The sequence below is a fragment of the Colossoma macropomum genome, unplaced genomic scaffold, assembly GCF_904425465.1.
Source record: "Colossoma macropomum unplaced genomic scaffold, Colossoma_macropomum, whole genome shotgun sequence".
Taxonomy (NCBI): domain Eukaryota; kingdom Metazoa; phylum Chordata; class Actinopteri; order Characiformes; family Serrasalmidae; genus Colossoma; species Colossoma macropomum.
In genome coordinates, this window is record NW_023494800.1 from 1,649,663 (window position 1) to 1,668,667 (window position 19,005).

At 40.6% G+C, this 19,005-nt stretch overlaps 1 protein-coding gene across 2 annotated transcripts in view; it reads left to right on the top strand.

Moving 5' to 3' along the window:
* The first annotated feature begins 1,192 nt into the window (after positions 1-1,192).
* Positions 1,193-19,005, top strand: part of LOC118820498 (gamma-aminobutyric acid receptor subunit beta-2) — a 158,532-nt gene continuing 140,719 nt past the window's right edge. For both annotated transcript variants that reach the window (XM_036588859.1, XM_036588860.1), the window contains exons 1-3: positions 1,193-1,383; positions 1,548-1,639; positions 2,802-2,869. In XM_036588859.1, the coding sequence (XP_036444752.1) occupies positions 1,301-1,383; positions 1,548-1,639; positions 2,802-2,869 (243 nt within the window). In that variant the 5' untranslated portion in view covers positions 1,193-1,300. The remainder of the gene's footprint in view (positions 1,384-1,547; positions 1,640-2,801; positions 2,870-19,005) is intronic.

The window sequence follows — 19,005 nt, forward strand, 5'->3', positions numbered from 1 at the left end:
ACACACCACCACCACGTCAGTGTTACTGCAGTGCTGAGAAAGACCCACCACCCAAATAGTACCTGCTCTGTGAGGGTCCATGGGGGTCCTGACCACTGAAGAACAGGGTAAAAGGGGGCTAACAAAGTATCAGAGAAACAGATGGACTACAGTCTGTAACTGTAGAACTACAAAGTGCACCTATATAGTAAGTGGAGCTGATAAAATGGACAATGAGTGTAGAAACAAGGAGGTGGTCAGAATGTTATGGCTGATCAGTGTATAACCCGTTTTGCAAAGAATAATAATAATAAAAAATCGATAACAATTAATATTATGATATTATGATTATGAAAATAATGATATTTATTTGCCAATGTCATTATTGACACCAACAAACAAACACAACGACATACTTGTGGAGGTCTCTGTGGCTCAGGGGGTCCTAAACAACTAATTATACTGCATTTTATTCTTGTGCAACCGAGTGAATCATTTGATTCATGTAAATTCAAAGCACAGTTTTTTTCAGTGTAGAGGATGTCTAAACGGCTCTGTGGGTTGAAACGTATCCTTGAATCCTGAATATTTACACATGAGGCAGTCGTTAATGAGATAAACCTGAATTTTAATCGCATTAAAACCAGCGAATCATTTCAGTGAACCGAGTGAGGAGCCACGCGAACCGAATCAGTGAAATGGATCAACTCAAGCATCGTTTGGAAGCAACCTCGCACACATGCGCACTCTAGAGGATCTGTGCTCTCGTAGTAGTTTGTATGTTGGTGTAAAGACCCTGTAGAGTCACCCAGCTTTAGTGTAGGTCATGCCGATTGACCCCAAGTCACCAAACGTCCGGTCTATCACGTTTTGCGCAAAGACCAAAAATACAAACAACTCTCCCACCCTTCTCGCGCTCTTCTCGGGGGGAAAAAGACTAATGAATCACTCGGTGCCTCCATCTGATCTCTGCCCGAGCAGCACAGCCCGCTCTTTAAGCTCTGCGCAGCTTTGACACCCCGTGCGTAAAGTGTGCGCCAGCGTTTGCGCACGGACACGCAAACAGAGCGCTTCATTTCATGCGCCTCGCTCTCACTCTCCTCTTGGACTTTTCCCCTTTAAAACGTTTTCCCTTTTTTTCACACCCTCCCCTCCTGCTTGGCGCCTTCGTGTTGTGCTGGAGCGTGCGCATGCGCACCACCAGTGGAGTCACGGCGCCGGCCAGAAGAAGTTGGAGCTCTTCTGCCTTGAGAGAGAGAGAGAGAGAGAGAGAGAAAAAGCCTCCAAAAAATTCCACATCTGCACGTGTATATATGAGACGATGAGGATGTTTAGGATGAGGAAGCCTGGCCTGGCTCGGGTCTGGACTCTCCCCGTGCTGGTGGCGGCCGTGTGCGCGCAAAGGTGAGTGCGGATCGGCTCCGTGCGCTCTTTTTGTGTTTTTGCGCTTTTACGCATCGTGCAACTTCCCATCTCCCCTCGGTTCTCGGCTCTAACGCTGTGACGGTGTTAACGTGTCTCTTCTTCTTTTCCCCCTTTCTTCCTTTCCTCCTCTGTCTTCCTCCCAGTGTGAACGACCCGAGCAATATGTCACTGGTTAAAGAAACTGTGGACAGACTGCTGAAGGGGTACGACATTCGCCTCAGGCCAGATTTTGGAGGTAAACGAGAACCAAATGTTTGTTTGTTTATTTATTGTTTGTTTATTTAAATCCATGGCGATGTTGTGAGGCATGCTAGTCGAAGCGTACGACAAAACAGCAGCCCATGTGCGCGCGGCTGAGCTGAGCCTGGTGTGTTCAGGTGCTCGGTAAACGGTAAACGGGCCACTTTGCTTAAAATAACTGGTTGGTGACCTGTTTAATGCAGCACGCGGCTAACGGGGAGGGCTAGAACAACTTAGAGCCTGGATTGATCGTGCAGATCCTGGCGCGTGCTCTGTGCGTTTGGGATGCGTTCAGGCAGCGATACGTGTGTGTGTGGATGTGTGTGTATGTGTGTGTGGGGGGGTGTTCTGCGTTTGGGTGGGCGCGTGCAGCCTACTCCATACTGATAAACGCACGTACAGAGCTGGCAGTAATGCCTGGATGGTTGTGCTTTAGGGGTTAATGAAGGAGGTGCATTACCTTACCGGTGCAGATACGTGTAGTTTTGGTGGAGAGGCACGTGCTACGGGGGTTAACACCGGGGATGCATGTGTTAATAGGGGAGCTATGTGTGCTTTTGTCATTGTTACTGTGTTTTTTGGAGTAAATTGAGGAAATGCATGCATTTCTGTGCAAAATGCATGTATTTTTGGGGTTAATAGTGGGTTATTTTTAGAAATATCTGTTTTTTCCCCTCTATTAGGAGACATGTATGTGTTTTTGTGAGTTAGTGTGGGCATGGCATGTCTTATTGGGGAGGATACAAGAATTTTTGGCTTATTTGTGCAGGTAAATGCACTTTTTGGGGTTATTAGTGTAGGCATATTCATTATTAGTGGGTATATTTCTAGTTTCTGTAGTTAATGTGGGAACTGCGTGTGTTATTGGGGATGATACATAAGCCTCTCTGTGTTACAGTCATTTTTCAGGCTTATTTATTGGATATATGTATATTATTGGTGGTAACTATAGGAGACGCATGTGTTTGTATGGCAGTAAGGGTGCAGTTCGCTCTCCAGCTCCATCCGAGCTCTTAATAATGTGTCTGATGTTGAGTTAAATAAGAGTAGAGGAGGGACTGCCCATCCCACAGCGTCCACTTGCTTCTCACGTGCTCACACATGTTTAGAAATGTGCTAGAATGACATTATTTTAATGCCTTTGGTTGCTTTTGTAGGTCCTCCGGTGGGAGTGGGGATGAATATAGATATAGCCAGCATAGACATGGTATCAGAAGTCAATATGGTAAGTAATCAATTATCATTTATCTGCGTCCAGTGTGTCCACATGACCTGCTGTAGCCCAGTGCACAATCACTTCCAATGATCCACTGTGATTATCCCATTTATCCACTTCCCCTGCGCCCATTACTGTACTACGGAGGGAGGCCGTGTCCCAAATTCATCACTAGTGGCCTTTACCAAGTGAGCAACATCTGTTCGCCCACATTATGTAGGCTCATTTTGTGTATGAGTCTATATTCAAGGCAGAAACGTTCCTGCTTTGCAGGCATGTCGGTTCAGTGGAAGGCGCTAAGTCTCCATAGAAACGTGAAATGTCTCCAGCGAGTAAATCTCACATGCACGTTAGTTCTAAATTCTGAATTGCTGGAAGCTAGAACCCGTCAGCACGCTGTTTCTGGCTGGGGTTTGTGCTGTTGCTGCTCTGTCAGACAGTGCTGGAGAAAAACAAAGTGTATTTTTTTTTCCTGCATGCAAGAGCATCCCCTAGTGATGATTCCTGAGAATAACCTGTGAGGTTTGGAGCTGCGTGTGATGATTTCTGGGAATAAACACATGGGCTTTGGAGCTGCGCTTGATGATTTCTGAGAATAACCCACCAGCTTTCAAACTGATGGTGTTTTGGTTTTGAAAGGTGGCTTTTCTGAAACAGAAGACATCATTTGGCTTTGCTTTCAGCTCAAAATTTCAAGCTGTTATTCTCGGTTCCAGGTTTTGTGTGGTTATGAAGTCAAGTGGCCTCACTTTTCTAAATGTTTCTTCTCTTGAATATGAAAATACATCTTTTATTGAATTGCAGTTTGTGTTTCTGTAGCACTAGCAGCATTAAAAATTCTCACAGTGTCACACTATTAAACTTGAGATATATTAATGTATAAATGCATTAAAAACCAGTGAGTTTGGCTTTCAGTTGTACAGCTTTGCATGGTCTTCAGTATTATGTTGCACAATATTGATAAAATACCAGTGTTGCAAAAACGTTGCTACATATTGTTTACATATTACGCAGTAGTGAATCAATACAACAATATTACATATTGACTTGCAATATTTTAACCTAAAATGATTCTTCTCTATTACATGAATCAAATCAAAGCACCCATCTGGATCTATGGTTGGTCAGAATGCTTAGTTGCATATAGCCTTCTGCTGTATTAGTATTAGGCCAATTTCAGTATGACAGTTGGAGAGTATCCACACCAGTTTATCTAAAATTTCAGCATGTAAACAGAGTCATTCAGAGTGGTTTGGTGTGAAACGCTCTGTTCTAGATAAACTTACAGAGTCAGAACTGTTCACAGTGGTGGTGATAGGAACCAGACGTCCACCTCTAAAAGCTCCCTCACAGAAAGTTCCTACATGAAATGGTTATGAATTCACTGCCTGATGACTGAGACACTGTTTTATGATAGTTTAGAGAACTTAAACTCCATTCATGGTGGAGGGATACATGCAGGGCGCTGTGAGGCAAAATAGTCCCCAAAGAAAACTTATTATTTCAGATTTTCCACTATTTTCCATCATCAACATTCCATATAAACTCAGAAGACTCGTGTAGGTTCACTGGTGGTTCTGGATAGTAAATAAAATGTCTATATTTGTGTTGTAGTCATGGCGACCCCTGGTTCCTGTCACCACCACTGTAAAGACAACTGAACCATTTCACACCAAACCACTCTTTTGTCAGTCTATCATTCAGTAATGTCAGAACATCAGTTTAACAACAGTTGCTACATATTAAGCAGTGCTGCTAGCCAGGAGAAAGAAGTTGGTTAGCAGTAGCTCTGTGATCACAGCTCTGCTCAGTACAGAATGGGCTTGATTCTGGCTCACTAAACTATGTATATATAATGAGTCATTTTTGAGGTAGATAAGTTGAATGACTGATGTTGTGATGACAAAAAAAAATTAAATCCAGTCTGTTCTGAGCTGCTTGTAGCTGTAGCGTAGTAGCTAATGCTAAGCTCCCCAAAGTGCCACTCAGATTACACATTTTAAAACATTAAAACTCGTATCTGAGCGCCTGTTCGAGTGACTCAGCCTGTTCTGTGGTGTCCGTAGCTGGTAGTTGTTGTTGAGCCGTTTGCTGGTAGCTGGTTCAGATTTAAGCTGGTCTTTGTTGATCAAGGTGGTTGACAAGTGGGACAACCAGCTGGACTGGACAATAATATACCCTTTGCTGGTCAATCAGCTGGTTAAGCCGGTAGATCAGCTTAACTGGTTGGCCATTAAATGGTATGTTTTCACTTGAGTTTGATGGTTTAGCTGGTCTGCCACTGAGCTAGTCAATTGCTTGGTCACGCTGGTCATGCGGGTCAGCCAGCTTGGTCATGCTAGTCAGTCAGCTTGGTCATGCTAGTCAGCCAGCTTGGTCATACTGGTCATTCCAGTTGGCCAGCTAAACCAACAAATCAAATATATCCTATGGTGCTCAGCCAGCTTAGTTGATCTACCAGCTTAACCAGTCTGACCTGGCCAAGCAGTTTTATTAGCTGCGTCCTGCTGAGGCCATTTGGCTCTACAGTACAAAAGAGGCCTTTAAGGTCGACAGTTTCTGTGAAGCTGCTTAATTTTTAGATCAGGTTAGACGTGTTTCTGTCTCTGACTGTGACTGTTTCCAAATCTAAGTGGGTGGAATGTGTTTATTTGGCCGTTTACTGGAAACGGCTAAACATTTGACTAAAAATTATATGTGTGCTGAAATTCGGTTTAGGAAAAAGCTTACAAGCTTGTCCGCAAAGTTTTAAAGTATGTTAGTTTAACTGTTTTTGTTTTACTGGAAGCTTTTTTTGGGAGTTTTATCCTGGTGGAAGGAGCGAATTTGCCAATAATAATTTACTTCAGTAATTTTTTAAGATTTCATTAAAAGCATGAACAGCAAAGACAAAAAGGCTCAAATTGTATGTGTTCGGCCCAGTGTGTCCTGAATTTCATTTTGGTTGAGTGGAATTTTATTCTGGCCAAGAATTTTTACTACTAATGCTACTAATTACCAGTGTGTTATTGGCTATATTTTTATATTTGATACTGATAAAACCACATATTGTGAATATTGCCGACATTATCAGCCAGCTGATATATTGGTGAGCCCGAAAAGACAATTAAACAGTGGGATGAAACAGAAACAATGAAATATTTCAGAAATGGCAGCCAACGTGCAAAGAATAACTGAAAATAATGAAATTGATTGTCTTGAATGTCAAATTTGAGTATGTTGACTCTGTGCAGACTGGTTTTATTTATTGGCAGCTTTTCTTTTCAGCCCAGTGAGTCCTAGATTTTGGTTTTGGTTGCAGCCAAGAATTTTCATTCCGGTGCATCACTTTGCGATAGAACTTAGTACCGTTAGGGCAGCCAACCCTGTATAAAACTCCATGTGGTCAGAAGTGCATAAATGGGAGTGTCCATCAGGTTCTGTTTCTGACTGTGGGAGAATTATCATCATGCAAATTGCCAGCTTATCATTGCTGCTTTATTGGGAAGGTAAACTTTAACCACTGATTATTTTTAGTTGAGTAAATCGTGAACGTCGTCGTTCACGGCCTTGATCTTTAGTTCATATATGGATCTTCTGATGAGCAGAAATGACAGTAAACTTTGTTGTGAGATGCTGATGAGTCACAGAGCTGGGCTGTGTGTGTGTGTGTGTGTATTTAAACGATCTCATTGAAAGGCCACGAGAGTGTAAATACACACATCACTGCTCCGAAGGCTCTGTGAGCTCAGATTTTCTCTGGCTCTGTCTCTTGTATGCAGTCATGTGGATTAAACATTTCTTTTGCGCTGGGTAACGAGCTGAAACGAGCCGAGCGTCCAGCTCAACATCAACTGAAGCCTGATGTCATGTGGCCTCCAGTGGCTAACCGGATATTCGGCCGTGGCGTTGGAAGCAAAGGATCGCAGCAGTCTGCATAATGGGGAGAAAAAAGGAGCTGGCCGAGCTCGAGAGTCTGAATGCTCAGGCTTAATCGCCTAATAAAGGCCCATTTTACAGGAAAACAGGCAAATACACAAATAAGATTAACCCCTCAGACTGTAAGGGTCTTCACTTCGTCTCTCAGAACTGCAGAACTAATTTCAGAGTTTCAGTACTTTCACAGTAGATACTGAATGATTCACAATAGATACTGAATGATTAACAGTAGATACTGAATAATTCACAGTAGATACTGAATAATTCATAGTATTAATTGAATAATTTATAGTAGATACCGAATAATTCATCGTAGATACTGAATAATTCACAATAGATACTGAATGATTAACAGTAGATACTGAATAATTCACAGTAGATACTGAATAATTCATAGTATTAATTGAATAATTTATAGTAGATACCGAATAATTCATCGTAGATACTGAATAATTCATAGTATTAACTGAATAATTCATAGTAGATACTGAATAATCCATAGTAGGCATTGAATACTATAGTAGTTACTGAATAATTCTTAGTAGTTCTGAAATAATTAATAGTAGATACTGAATGTTTCATAGTAGACCATTAATTATTCTTTGTAGATTCTGAATAATTTACAGTGGTTACTGAATCATTCATAGTAGCTACTGCGTAATTCTCAGTACGTTCTTAAAAATAAAGGCGCCTTTAGGTCTTTGCATGATGCCTAAAAGAACCACTTCTACATCCCCAAAGAACTGTCCACCCTCCATGGATGGATCTTGGGAGAACCGTATTTGTAAATGAGATGTATGAGTGTGAAGAACATTAGTACAAACTCTTTTATGTAGATGATCACGTTATGAAGGTTGTTTGAACCTTTAGAAGTTCTTCACATTCACAGAGTCCCTTTTTGCAGGGAACCAACATTCTTTCTCCTGTGGCTTCGCTTGAATAATCCTTTGTGACTCCTTTATTTTAAGAGTGTAGATACTGAGTCATTCATAGTAGTTACTGAATAATTCATAGTAGATACTGAATAATTCATAGTAGATACTGAATAAATCATAACAGATACTGAATAATTCATAGCAGGTACTGAGTAATTCATAGCAGATACTGAATAAATCATAGCAGATACTGAATAATTCATAGCAGGTACTGAATATTTTATAGTAGTCCATTAATTATTCTTTGTAAATACTGAATCATTTACAGTGGTTATAGCAGATATTAAGTAATTCGTAGTAGATACTGCATTATGTATAGCAGATATTGGATAATTTGTAGTGGTGACTGAATAATTCATAGTAGATACTGATGAAATTCATAGTGGATACTGAATAATTTGTGTTATTGAATAATTTATACTAGATACTGAATAATTCAATAGATATTCAATAATTTGATCAGATGAATGTTTGATCTCTGTAGTCTCGGATTCGACCCTGTTTTTAGACCCAGTACATCTCAGCACCAAATCCTCATGCCATCGCTAAGTCCTGCTTCCTTCTTTGCCTCGTCAGGAGGGTCACTGAGAGTGGGGTCTGGTCAGCTTGGAGGCTGATGGTCCGGCTCTGCTTTGATGTTTCTCTCTCCTTTTGTTTTCCTGTACGTCTCCAATCATGTCTCACTGTCGGAAAGCTTTATGGCAGGAGGACGGCAAAGTGTTGGAGGAGGAAAGACCCTTTAAACTGACCTGAGGTCAGTCCTGCAGCTTCTCAGGCAATGAGAAAGCACTAAGTCTTAGTTACATCTGTACTATTAGTTTTAACACTAGAACTACAAGGCTAGTAGCGCTAAATAGTAGCAGAAGCTCATAGCCCACCAAGTTCCCATGGTGCTAACTGCAACATGTCTTACCTGATTGACTTCATTTTTCAGAATTCCTGCATAATTAAACAGTTAAGATGTAACGCTGTGGAACGCTTCATTCTAGATAAACTTACAGAGTCAGAACTGTTCACAGTGGTGGTGATAGGAACCAGACGTCCACCTCTAAAAGCTCCCTCACAGAAAGTTCCTACATGAAATGGTTATGAATTCACTGCCTGATGACTGAGACACTGTTTTATGATAGTTTAGAGAACTTAAACTCCATTCATGGTGGAGGGATACATGCAGGGAGGCAAAATAGTCCCCAAAGAAAACTTATTATTTCAGATTTTCCACTATTTTCCATCATCAACATTCCATATAGACTCAGAAGACTCGTGTAGGTTCACTGGTGGTTCTGGATAGTAAATAAAATGTCTATATTTGTGTTGTAGTCATGGCGACCCCTGGTTCCTATCACCACCGCTGTAAAGACATCTGAACCATTTCACACCAAACCACTCTGAATCACTCTGATTACATCTCACACACTGAATTATGGAGGAATTTTGTAAAACATGGCCCATTTCATTTGCTCTGTTGCTAATTTGCACATTCTGCCCACACTGAGGGCGGGACTTATCATGAATATCAGCCAGTCTCCTTGTTTATCACTGTAAATCAGCAGGTTTGCTCCGGTACGTCTTAATCTCTGCATGAATCGCAGGAGATGCAGTGACTGTAACAGTTTAAACTGCAGCAACATGGTTTCAGACATGCCGCGTGGAGAAACCGAGCTGTCATCGTGCTCTGGTTCACACGTCTCTTGGAGCTGCCTTCAGAAATCTGTACAGTGAATGACATGCTGAAGTGAAGCGTCTATAAGACTGACTGTTACACATCCTCGGGTCTGTCTGACTGTATATAGCACAGTCTCTTACATATCAGAGCCTCAAAACCGTCTTCGGATCAGAAATAGTGAGACTACACAGTCGTGTGCAAAAGGGAAACCACCCATTTTTAAACATTTCTGAATAATTCAGTCCTGGAGGTGTAATCAGAGTGATTCAGAGTGGTTTGGTGTGAAATGGTTCAGATGTCTTTACAGTGGTGCTGATAGGAACCAGGGGTCGCCATGACTACAACACAGATATAGACATTTTATTTACTATCCAGAACCACCAGTGAACCTACACGAGTCTTCTGAGTTTATATGAATGTTGATGATGGAAAATAGTGGAAAATCTGAAATAATAAGTTTTCTTTGGGGACTATTTTGCCTCACAGCGCCCTGCATGTATCCCTCCACCATGAATGGAGTTTAAGTTCTCTAAACTATCATAAAACAGTGTCTCAGTCATCAGGCAGTGAATTCATAACCATTTTATGTAGGAACTTTCTGTGAGGGAGCTTTTAGAGGTGGACGTCTGGTTCCTATCACCACCACTGTGAACAGTTCTGACTCGGTAAGTTTATCTAGAACAGAGCGTTTCACACCAAACCACTCTGAATAACTCTGATTACATGCCAGCCATTTAACCATCTAGAATTTTTGAAATATCAGTGGAGTTCCCCTTTAACACATCCTCTACAAAGACACACTTGTGCACATTTTAATGCACAGTTCTGTTTATTTGCTGAGGTTAACATATTTGAGGAAAAAAAAACGTAGAATGAGGCCTATGCAAAAGTTACTGCACATTTAATATTTTATGTTTTATTTATTTTTCTAATATGTTAAACTCAGCAAACTCAGAGACATTGTGCACAGATTTTTCCAGAGAAATGCCAAATTTAAGTTCACTGTAGAGCTCGGGTTATTTTCACCTAGAAAATAAAAAAATGTGACGTGTAATTTGACCTGGGGTGTTCAAACTTTTGCATATTACTGTAGCATTTTTATGCATTGCTCATGGTTTGTGGTGTGGTTTGAGGGGGGCTTCACCTTTGCTTTTTTTTTATGTCCACAAGTGTTAATTTACATGCAAAACATAATTTTGAGACGGTTCCTAAATCTGAAGTGGACGCAAGAGCAACACAGTTACAGTGGGGAGTGAAATCTTAAGCTCTGTGAAATAAACATGACAAAAGCAAAATTCAGTAAAAGCTTGGATGTAGTAAACTGCCATCTTCAATTTGGCCACGAAACTGTAATCAGTCTAATAATAAAGAAAAAAATAGCGAATGTGATGCAAACTGTCTGAGAGTTTTGTGCCGCTTGGCTTGATGTGTTGTTTTCCAAAGCCATTTTGCCTTTAACCTTTCCAAGCGTACATTTCATTACCAAAGAACTTGTTTTTCTTGTATTTTATCCAAAATAAGATGAACCTTATCTGGTTGAAAGGTGAGGCCTGATTTGATCAGTAATCCATCTTAAAATGTACACCATAACATACAGGTGGCTTTGTTTAGGCGTATCTGACTGCAGCGCTGGGCTCGTTCAGCACAGCTCAACAGATCAGTCTGATCTACATCTACATTAATGATAATATTGGCATCACATCAGCCCACTTTTACAAAATGTTCTTATTAAAAATCATGCTCACGTTTATGTATTTCTAGTGTTTTGCTGTGGTTTGCATGCATATTTTAAAAATCTGGTGGTTTCTACCATCACTGGGGTCTGTTACCATGGTAACTCGGTTAACCAGCACCAGGTACAAGCTTATTGTTTATGATATGATATCTGACAATGAGAAATAGCGTACAAAGTAAGTTGCAGAATAAATCTTCTCCATTGCTTTTAAATACCGATACAGAGAAAATGTGGCTCCTAACAACCACCTGGAAGAGCTGGTCGACCCCAAAACTGCCCCCATCAGATAAACAGCACTTAAAGCTCTCATCTCTGAGAGAGAGGAGAAAATCAAGCTGATCAGATCTGAAAACATCCACAGGTGTTTCTGTCCATCCTTCCACTGTGAGAAGACGACTCAGCGCTGTGGGTCTGAAAGGATGTGTAGCTGATCAAGAAGAACCTCACTGAGAAAAGGAGACGGACACATCAAACAAAGAAGCTGAACGATGGACTGACCACCCCAGAGTCCAGACCTCAACACCACTGAATGTGTTTGATTACTTCAGAAAATCATCAACCAGCTTCTAAGACTGAACTTTGGAGGTGTGTCTGCAGATTCTTTGAGGAAGTGAAAGTGAGTCTCCTGAAAATAATGGAAGCTGGAATGAAGGGAAAGAGTGACTCACTGAACACTGAAAAAATATGTTAGATTTAGTTGTTGAGGCTTCTGTTTTACTGACAGTGAACAATTGAATGTTACGCTTTGTTCATCAGGACTTCCTACAAGAACCAAACAAACTACAACTTGTGCAAAATGCAACAGCAAAATATTAACACAGACTAGAAACCAGAATAATGTTAGAGCAGTTTTAGCTTCGCTGCGCTGGCTGCCTGTTTCCTTCAGAATGGAATATAAAACTTTACTGCTGGGTTTTAAATCTCTTATTGATAAAGCACCTTCATACGTTTCTGATAGATGATTTTCCCGATTGAGCTTTAAGATCATCTCTTACTGCTTCTCCATATTCCATATATAAAACTTAAAAAGAGCAGAGAGGTTCTGTTTTTATGCACCAAAGATCTCGAACACATTACCAATACGTTACCAATAATCAGTGTTTTTAAAAAACAGTTAAAAACATATTTAACTGTTTTTTACTGTTTCATTTGTTTTCACTGGAACATTATATGAGTTTTACTTTCTTGTCAGCTGCACTTTTATTGTATTTTTATTTATACTTTTATCTTGTTTTTTTTTTCCTCAATTTTTCTCCCTGATTTAGTCGTCTTCTATTCCACCCGCTAGTTAGGACTCCCCCACTGGGAGGGTGAATGCTAGCACAGGCTTCCTCTGAGACCTGTGAAGCATCAGCACATCTTTTTAAACTGCTGCTAATGCAACGTCATTGGACAGCTGAACGCGCTCGGAGGAGAACACTAATCACCAGATCTGTTACGTCAGCTAACAGACGCCTGTGGTGGCTAGCATCGCACTGAGTGATGGGGAGACAGGGGGCATCCTGCCCACCCAAAGAGAGCGAGGACAACTGTGGATGTAGCATCACCAGGGATCGAGCTCATGATCTCCTGATGACAGGGCCAAAACTTACGCTGCATTTACACCATTCCAGCGTCGACAAACGTGAACGCACTCCCCCTCTTCAGCTGGCCGCATGTGGGCGTTAACAAAGACGTTCCCTGCATCATCCAATTAAATCACATCCTGCTGAGTCAAATTTTAATTAATATATGTGCTGATTTTCTAATAATCAAAAAACAAATTTAGTATGTTATTAATTACAAATCTCCATTTTTGTTGTTTTTCAGTTTTTGACATAATTTGAAAATGCTTGTTGTCCTTTACATTGTATGTAAATGTCATGATGAACGGACCAAAAGAAACGAAACAAAATTACTTGAAAAAATTCTGGTTCCATTGACTTACATTGAGAATAAAGTATGTTTTTTCCTTCTCCTGTAAAGTTACCATTTTGGAGATACGAGTTTTTCCTCCGACAACAGCGACATAAATATATATATATATATATATATTTAAAAATGTCTAGGTTTGAAATGGTTTGGAGCTTTTCCTCTGTGCTCCACCAGATCATTTGAATACAGAACGAATGTTTCATACATTGTGTTGTGAACACTTATCATGCAAACACCAGCTATCTTCTGATTGGATAGACGCATCACGTTGGCTGGATTAATCTGCACAAAGTTCAGCTCGGCTTTTTGCCGCACCGCATCCCCCAGACTCGCCGCGCCGGACCCATCATGCACTGTGCGGCCACGTCTGGCAGAACTGACGCTTTCCATTGAAAAAGAATGGGATATGTTGCAGTGCGTGGAGTAGTGTAAAGGCAGCGTTAGACGGTTAGACGCTCGGGAGCCCATAGCTTACGGTTTTAATTGTAATTATTAATATATCATTTTTCTCCTATTTATTATTCACTTATTTTAGTTTTGATTATCTTTTTTTCTCTTCTTCCTCTGTTGTTTTTATTTTGGAATTGTGGCACTTTGAGCTGCATTTTATAATGTATAATCATAATAATGTTTGTAAATATACATTATTATGATTATTATTATGATATAAATGAAGGGCGGTCTCTGACTTCTGCACCGCGCTGTAGCCAAAGACAATATAATTCAATGCTAAAAGCCCTTTGACTGGCAGATGTGGCCGAGGTTGTGGCTGTTCCTGATGTAGACACACCGTGTGTCCTGCTGCTGTCCTGGTGTGATGACCGTAGCTGGATTGGTCCAGTAGGTGAGATGGTGATTACAGCAGGCTTGTCTAGCAGCAGGAACAAAGGTCGAACATGATTACAGGCGATGTGAGTGGTCAAGGCAGGCCGGCTAAAGCTTCCTGACATTAACAACCTGCCAGTCTGGGTGTGGTTATGGGGAAGGTCGCGCTCTCTCACCGCTCTGGGCTGCGGATGATTCACGGCCGAGACGTGGAATACAAATGAAAGGGTGAAAGTGAAACCAAGGGCTAACGAGTGGGGCCACGCAGCCCGCGGGCCGACGGCCAGCGTTTGTGTTTACTTATACTGCTTTTTGAGTAGAGCTGCTCTTCCTTTCTCTCTTTATCTGCACTGTTATTCTGTCGCTTTTCATTCCAGATAAGTCAGGCTGGGTTTTGCTAACCTGATACTCAATATCAGGGGTTTGACTGGCCCACCACATTTAGCTGGACCAACATAATATGGGCGGTAACACTTTCTATGAATGTCACCTTTGTAAGCCTCTATAAACACATTCATAACATGTTCTAATGCATCCATAAGGCATTATAAACATGGCTATAAATATTTATTAAAATGCATTACACGTTATAGTCATGCTTATTATGCATTATGAATTGTTAACATAATACATTATAAGTACTTATCATAACAAATGATAAGAGCTCATAAGTCGTATTTGTCCGCTCTAAGTAAAGTGAAGCGTACTGTACTAAAGCCTCCTCCAGTGTTCAGAGTGAGGCTTCAAGCTGAAGTATTTACTGAAGGATTTACTGAAACACTAAAACATTCACAGTAAAGCACATTACAGGCTTCAAATGTCAGAGTTTAAACTAGAGCTGCCATCAGTGTTTTACCCAATGTGGGAAAGGTAATGTACACCACCGTTAGCTTGGCATTTGTCTTTGCGCTCTCCAAGCTGGGACTGACTTCTTTGGCACTGACAGTATAACATGTTATAACAGTGCCAAAGAAGTCAGTCCCAGCTTGGAGAGTGTATGTTTTTAAAAAAGAGGCAGATTTCATTTCATTGTTCAGATATCAACTTTATTTTGGGAATCAAATAAAATTTTCAATCGAGTGCACTAGACACACATTTATATGTTTGATGCTCAACAGTTAATCAGTGAAAAGTAAACGATTAATCATTGTTTCAGCACGGCTCTCAAAATGACAGAGCTTTTACTATTAGAACTGCACACTTAAGTCTTCATTAAAAGTGGATGATATGATGAAATGTAATATCACAGTACTACAGGACTTTTTTTTAAACACAATGTATCTCGATATATACACCGATCAGGCATAACATTATGACCACCTCCTTGTTTCTGCGCTCATTGTCCATTTTATCAGCTCCACTTACTATATAGGTGCACTTTGTAGTTCTACAGTTACAGACTGTAGTCCATCTGTTTCTCTGATACTTTGTTAGCCCCCTTTTACCCTGTTCTTCAGTGGTCAGGACCCCCATGGACCCTCACAGAGCAGGTACTATTTGGGTGGTGGATCATTCTCAGCACTGCAGTAACACTGACAAGGAAACAAGGAGGTGGTCATAACGTTATACACCACATCTGATTAGTAGGAACAGGCAAAGTAGTGCGAATTCAAAGTACTATGAATTCAGTTACTATTCAACATTTCAAACACTGTGCTGCACTAAATCCAATGAAACAGGACTAATTATGCTCACTTTAATCAACCACACAGTTGGAAAGTGAGTTCTGGTGACGTCCACAATGTGCTCAGAAAAGCATTTTGTGACATATTGTGATGTTATATTACCATAATTATAGATATTGTCATACTGCCCAGCTCTAGTCTTGACAAAAAAAAGTCTCTCTGCAAAAATGAAGAAAGGCGGAGCGCCTTTTTGACCGAAAATTCCATATTTATGAGCATCCATTGAGAATAAAAGTCTTCTTCGACCCAGAGGGATTCTCAGAAATCTGCGCCTGATCTTTCGAGATGCGTTTTGTTGTTCTCATTAAATGAAGATATAAGGATCGCTCCTCAGAGACCGAACAGGTTTGGAAAAGCAGAGGACGCCAGGAACTCAGTCTTTGTAGTATTAGGATTTGGAGCCGGTTCCACTCTCTCATGAGCCAAAATAAACTGTAAAGGTTTTAGAGCAAATCATCAAAACAGCAGGTTCTCGCTTCCTTAAGCTGTTTGGCTGCATTCTCTCCTGTTCCGCTTTCATCTCCTCCTCTGCTAAATGTCAAGCGTTTGTGAAAGAATGCTGATAATGATTCCCAAGTTCGGCATTAAAATGACACTTTGAAATGCAAAATCTCGTGTCGCGCCATTTATACGAGCTAGAGGCGGAGCTAATTCGGGAGAGTGAGATACTCGTTCGCATCATTACTAATGAAAAACAAAAATCATACGCTGAGCAGAAGCTACAAAAGCACAACACAGAATATGATGCTTTGGGCTGTGTTTACAGAGAGAACAGACGCAGCTCTGAATGTGGTTCAGTCAGAAACACGTTCTATAAGGCCTTCCATGGAACCTTAAGATCAACAAACATCCTTTAATGCAGGGGTTCTCAACCTTTTCCACCCTAAGACCCACCTGTGTGTATCTGCAAAGCATAGCGGCCCACGGGACAACTAAAAAAACAACTTTATTTTTCTTTTCTTAAATGCCGACACTGAAAACCTGAAAATTAGGACCTGAAAAAGATCAGATCGGCCAGTCTAGTCATCCGTAGGTTTGCAGGTATGTAAAAAATAAAAGGTGGTAACCCTTTTGTTGCCAAATGAAGGCTAAAGCAGAGAGTTAATAGCAGGTTTTACGGTGATCTGGCTGTGTGTTTGTGTTGTATTTCTGGTATATTTGTATTGTGTGATGTTGTGTATTATGGGATGCTAGAGCTGGTTTCTCTCACTCTGGCTAGTGATGTCAGATTCCTCTGGTGTGAATCATGTCGCTATTTTTAACCCTTTGTTTATAACATGAAGGCTAAAAGCAGAGATGTAGTATAACAGTAGTGAGTGGGTTTGGGTGATTTTGGAGCTGATCTCTGGCTGATGGACGGTCACAGGTGGATGAAATCACTCTGGATGGTGAGGCAGAGTCTGATGATGATCTGATGTGTGAATCATGTCGCTGTTTTAACCCTTTGTTGGAATATGAAGGCCAAACAGCAGAGCAACAATATCAGGATTTTAGGTGATTTTCCGAGCCGAATTACTCACTGATGCTGATGTCACAGCTCAGTGACGTCACTCTAACAAGTTAGGGGCGGGTCTGCTGAATGGCCTGATATCATGTCTGTAGCTTAAACCGTTCTGAAGTTATGAAGACTAGAAGTTACTTATGGGTTTGGGGAAAATGTGTATGAGGTAGATGTGATTTGGAGCTGCAGTTCAGCATGTTTTCACTGAAAATGTTCCACTGGCTTCCCAAAAGAGTAACTGTTTGGTCTGGAGATGTTTCTTTACTTTCGAGGGTTTTTGTGATCTATGTGAAACCTCACTCCACTCACCGAGCTTTTGGATTAGCGTCATCACAATTAACATTAATGATGAATCTTACTTGATGTCTGTTTCTTTGTCATTGGTCAATCAGTTTGAGTTTAACCACTCAGGTCGGCCAAAAGATGCTCCACTACGATCAAATGCATCTCTTCACTATGATTTTATGTCTGTTGTTTTTAACAGCAGCTTGTGCTGAAAGTCTGTAAAGAGTCAGTCGTTATAACGGTCTTTATGCTGACTGTACGGCGCCGTCGTGCCTCTAGAAGAGAAGGACAGCCAGCTCTACTGATGCCTCCCTCATTTGATCACAGAGCGCGTTTCCATCAGCAGTGAACTGAACAGGGTTTGGTTGGAAGCAGATCGAGACCTGTGGGTTTCTGCCGGACAGGTTCAGCTGTTTGCTGCAGACCTGAATACAGGTGGAGTGTTCACACGTGTCAAACAGAGCGAACTAAAGAAAAAGGTGTGGTCCTCACCAAACAAAGCGCCCTGAGAAACCTCACCATCTCTGGTTCGCTGTCTGTATCGCAAACATTGTCTCAGACTGATGATGTTTAATTAGCCCAACACTGCGACGTTTTTATTTGTACGTCTCTATTAATAATTATATTGGTTATAATAAAAAATTGGTGAAAACATTGATAGATTTTTAATTATTAAGTTAATATTTTTCCCACTTGTGTTTTTATGACTTACAGTGACGTTACCAGCCCACTACGAATTACTGCCTCCCTCTGAGCGAATCACTGCCTCCCGCGGACCACTAGAGGGTGCTTCATAGTGGTCCGTGGCCCACAGGTTGAGAAACCCTGCTTTAATGGATTGTCTGTTAATTCAAAGGGGAAATATTCTTCCATTTACAGTAGCTTACTAGCTAATTTATCCCATAAGCTTCCAAATACCAACACTTGGGAGAAGGAATTGTCTACAAGTTTTAAGATTTTGCATTCTAAATAGCAATACTGACATGTGGAACACGTCTCTTTATATATGAAAATGACAGACGCTCTGTATTGTAAATGTACAGTAACAAAATCCTATCATATTTATAAAAGAGTTTTTTGAAACAGGTCAGTGCAGATAAAACCTTCTAATCCTAAGAACTCACTTTCTGCTTGGAGTTAAAGGTTCTATCTGGCAAAACATGAAAAGAAGCAACAATTTTCAAGGAACACAAACAGTTTATACTCATAGTTTGTCTACATTATCATAAAGTTGAATTTAATGCTTTCTATGACATTTTTAGGACATTTATTTGTATTAGTAATTTTTTTATGATATTTATTTCTTGTTCTAGGACAATTTTTTTTTTTCTCTAATTCAAAAAGGCATTGCAGATTAAGTATAAAGGTCAGTGCTAAATATTCTGTCCAGTGCAGAGGTCAGTTTTAGGTACCATTAGTTTAAGTTTCCTTTAGTCAGACAGAAACCAGCTACTGTAATAAACTGTCCCAGCAGGTCGGTGTAGCCGGTCAGTCGAAAGGCCGTGTGAGGTTTTGTTTATATCAGAAATGAGACTCTAATAAGCCAAAATGTCTAATTTTGGGAGAAAGAAGAAAAAGAAAAAATGGATGAAAGACATTTATGTTTATGCTGTAATTAAGAGCTCGTCAATTCAAATTGCAGTTCAACAATTCAAAATTCATTGATTTCTGTTGGAAGGAC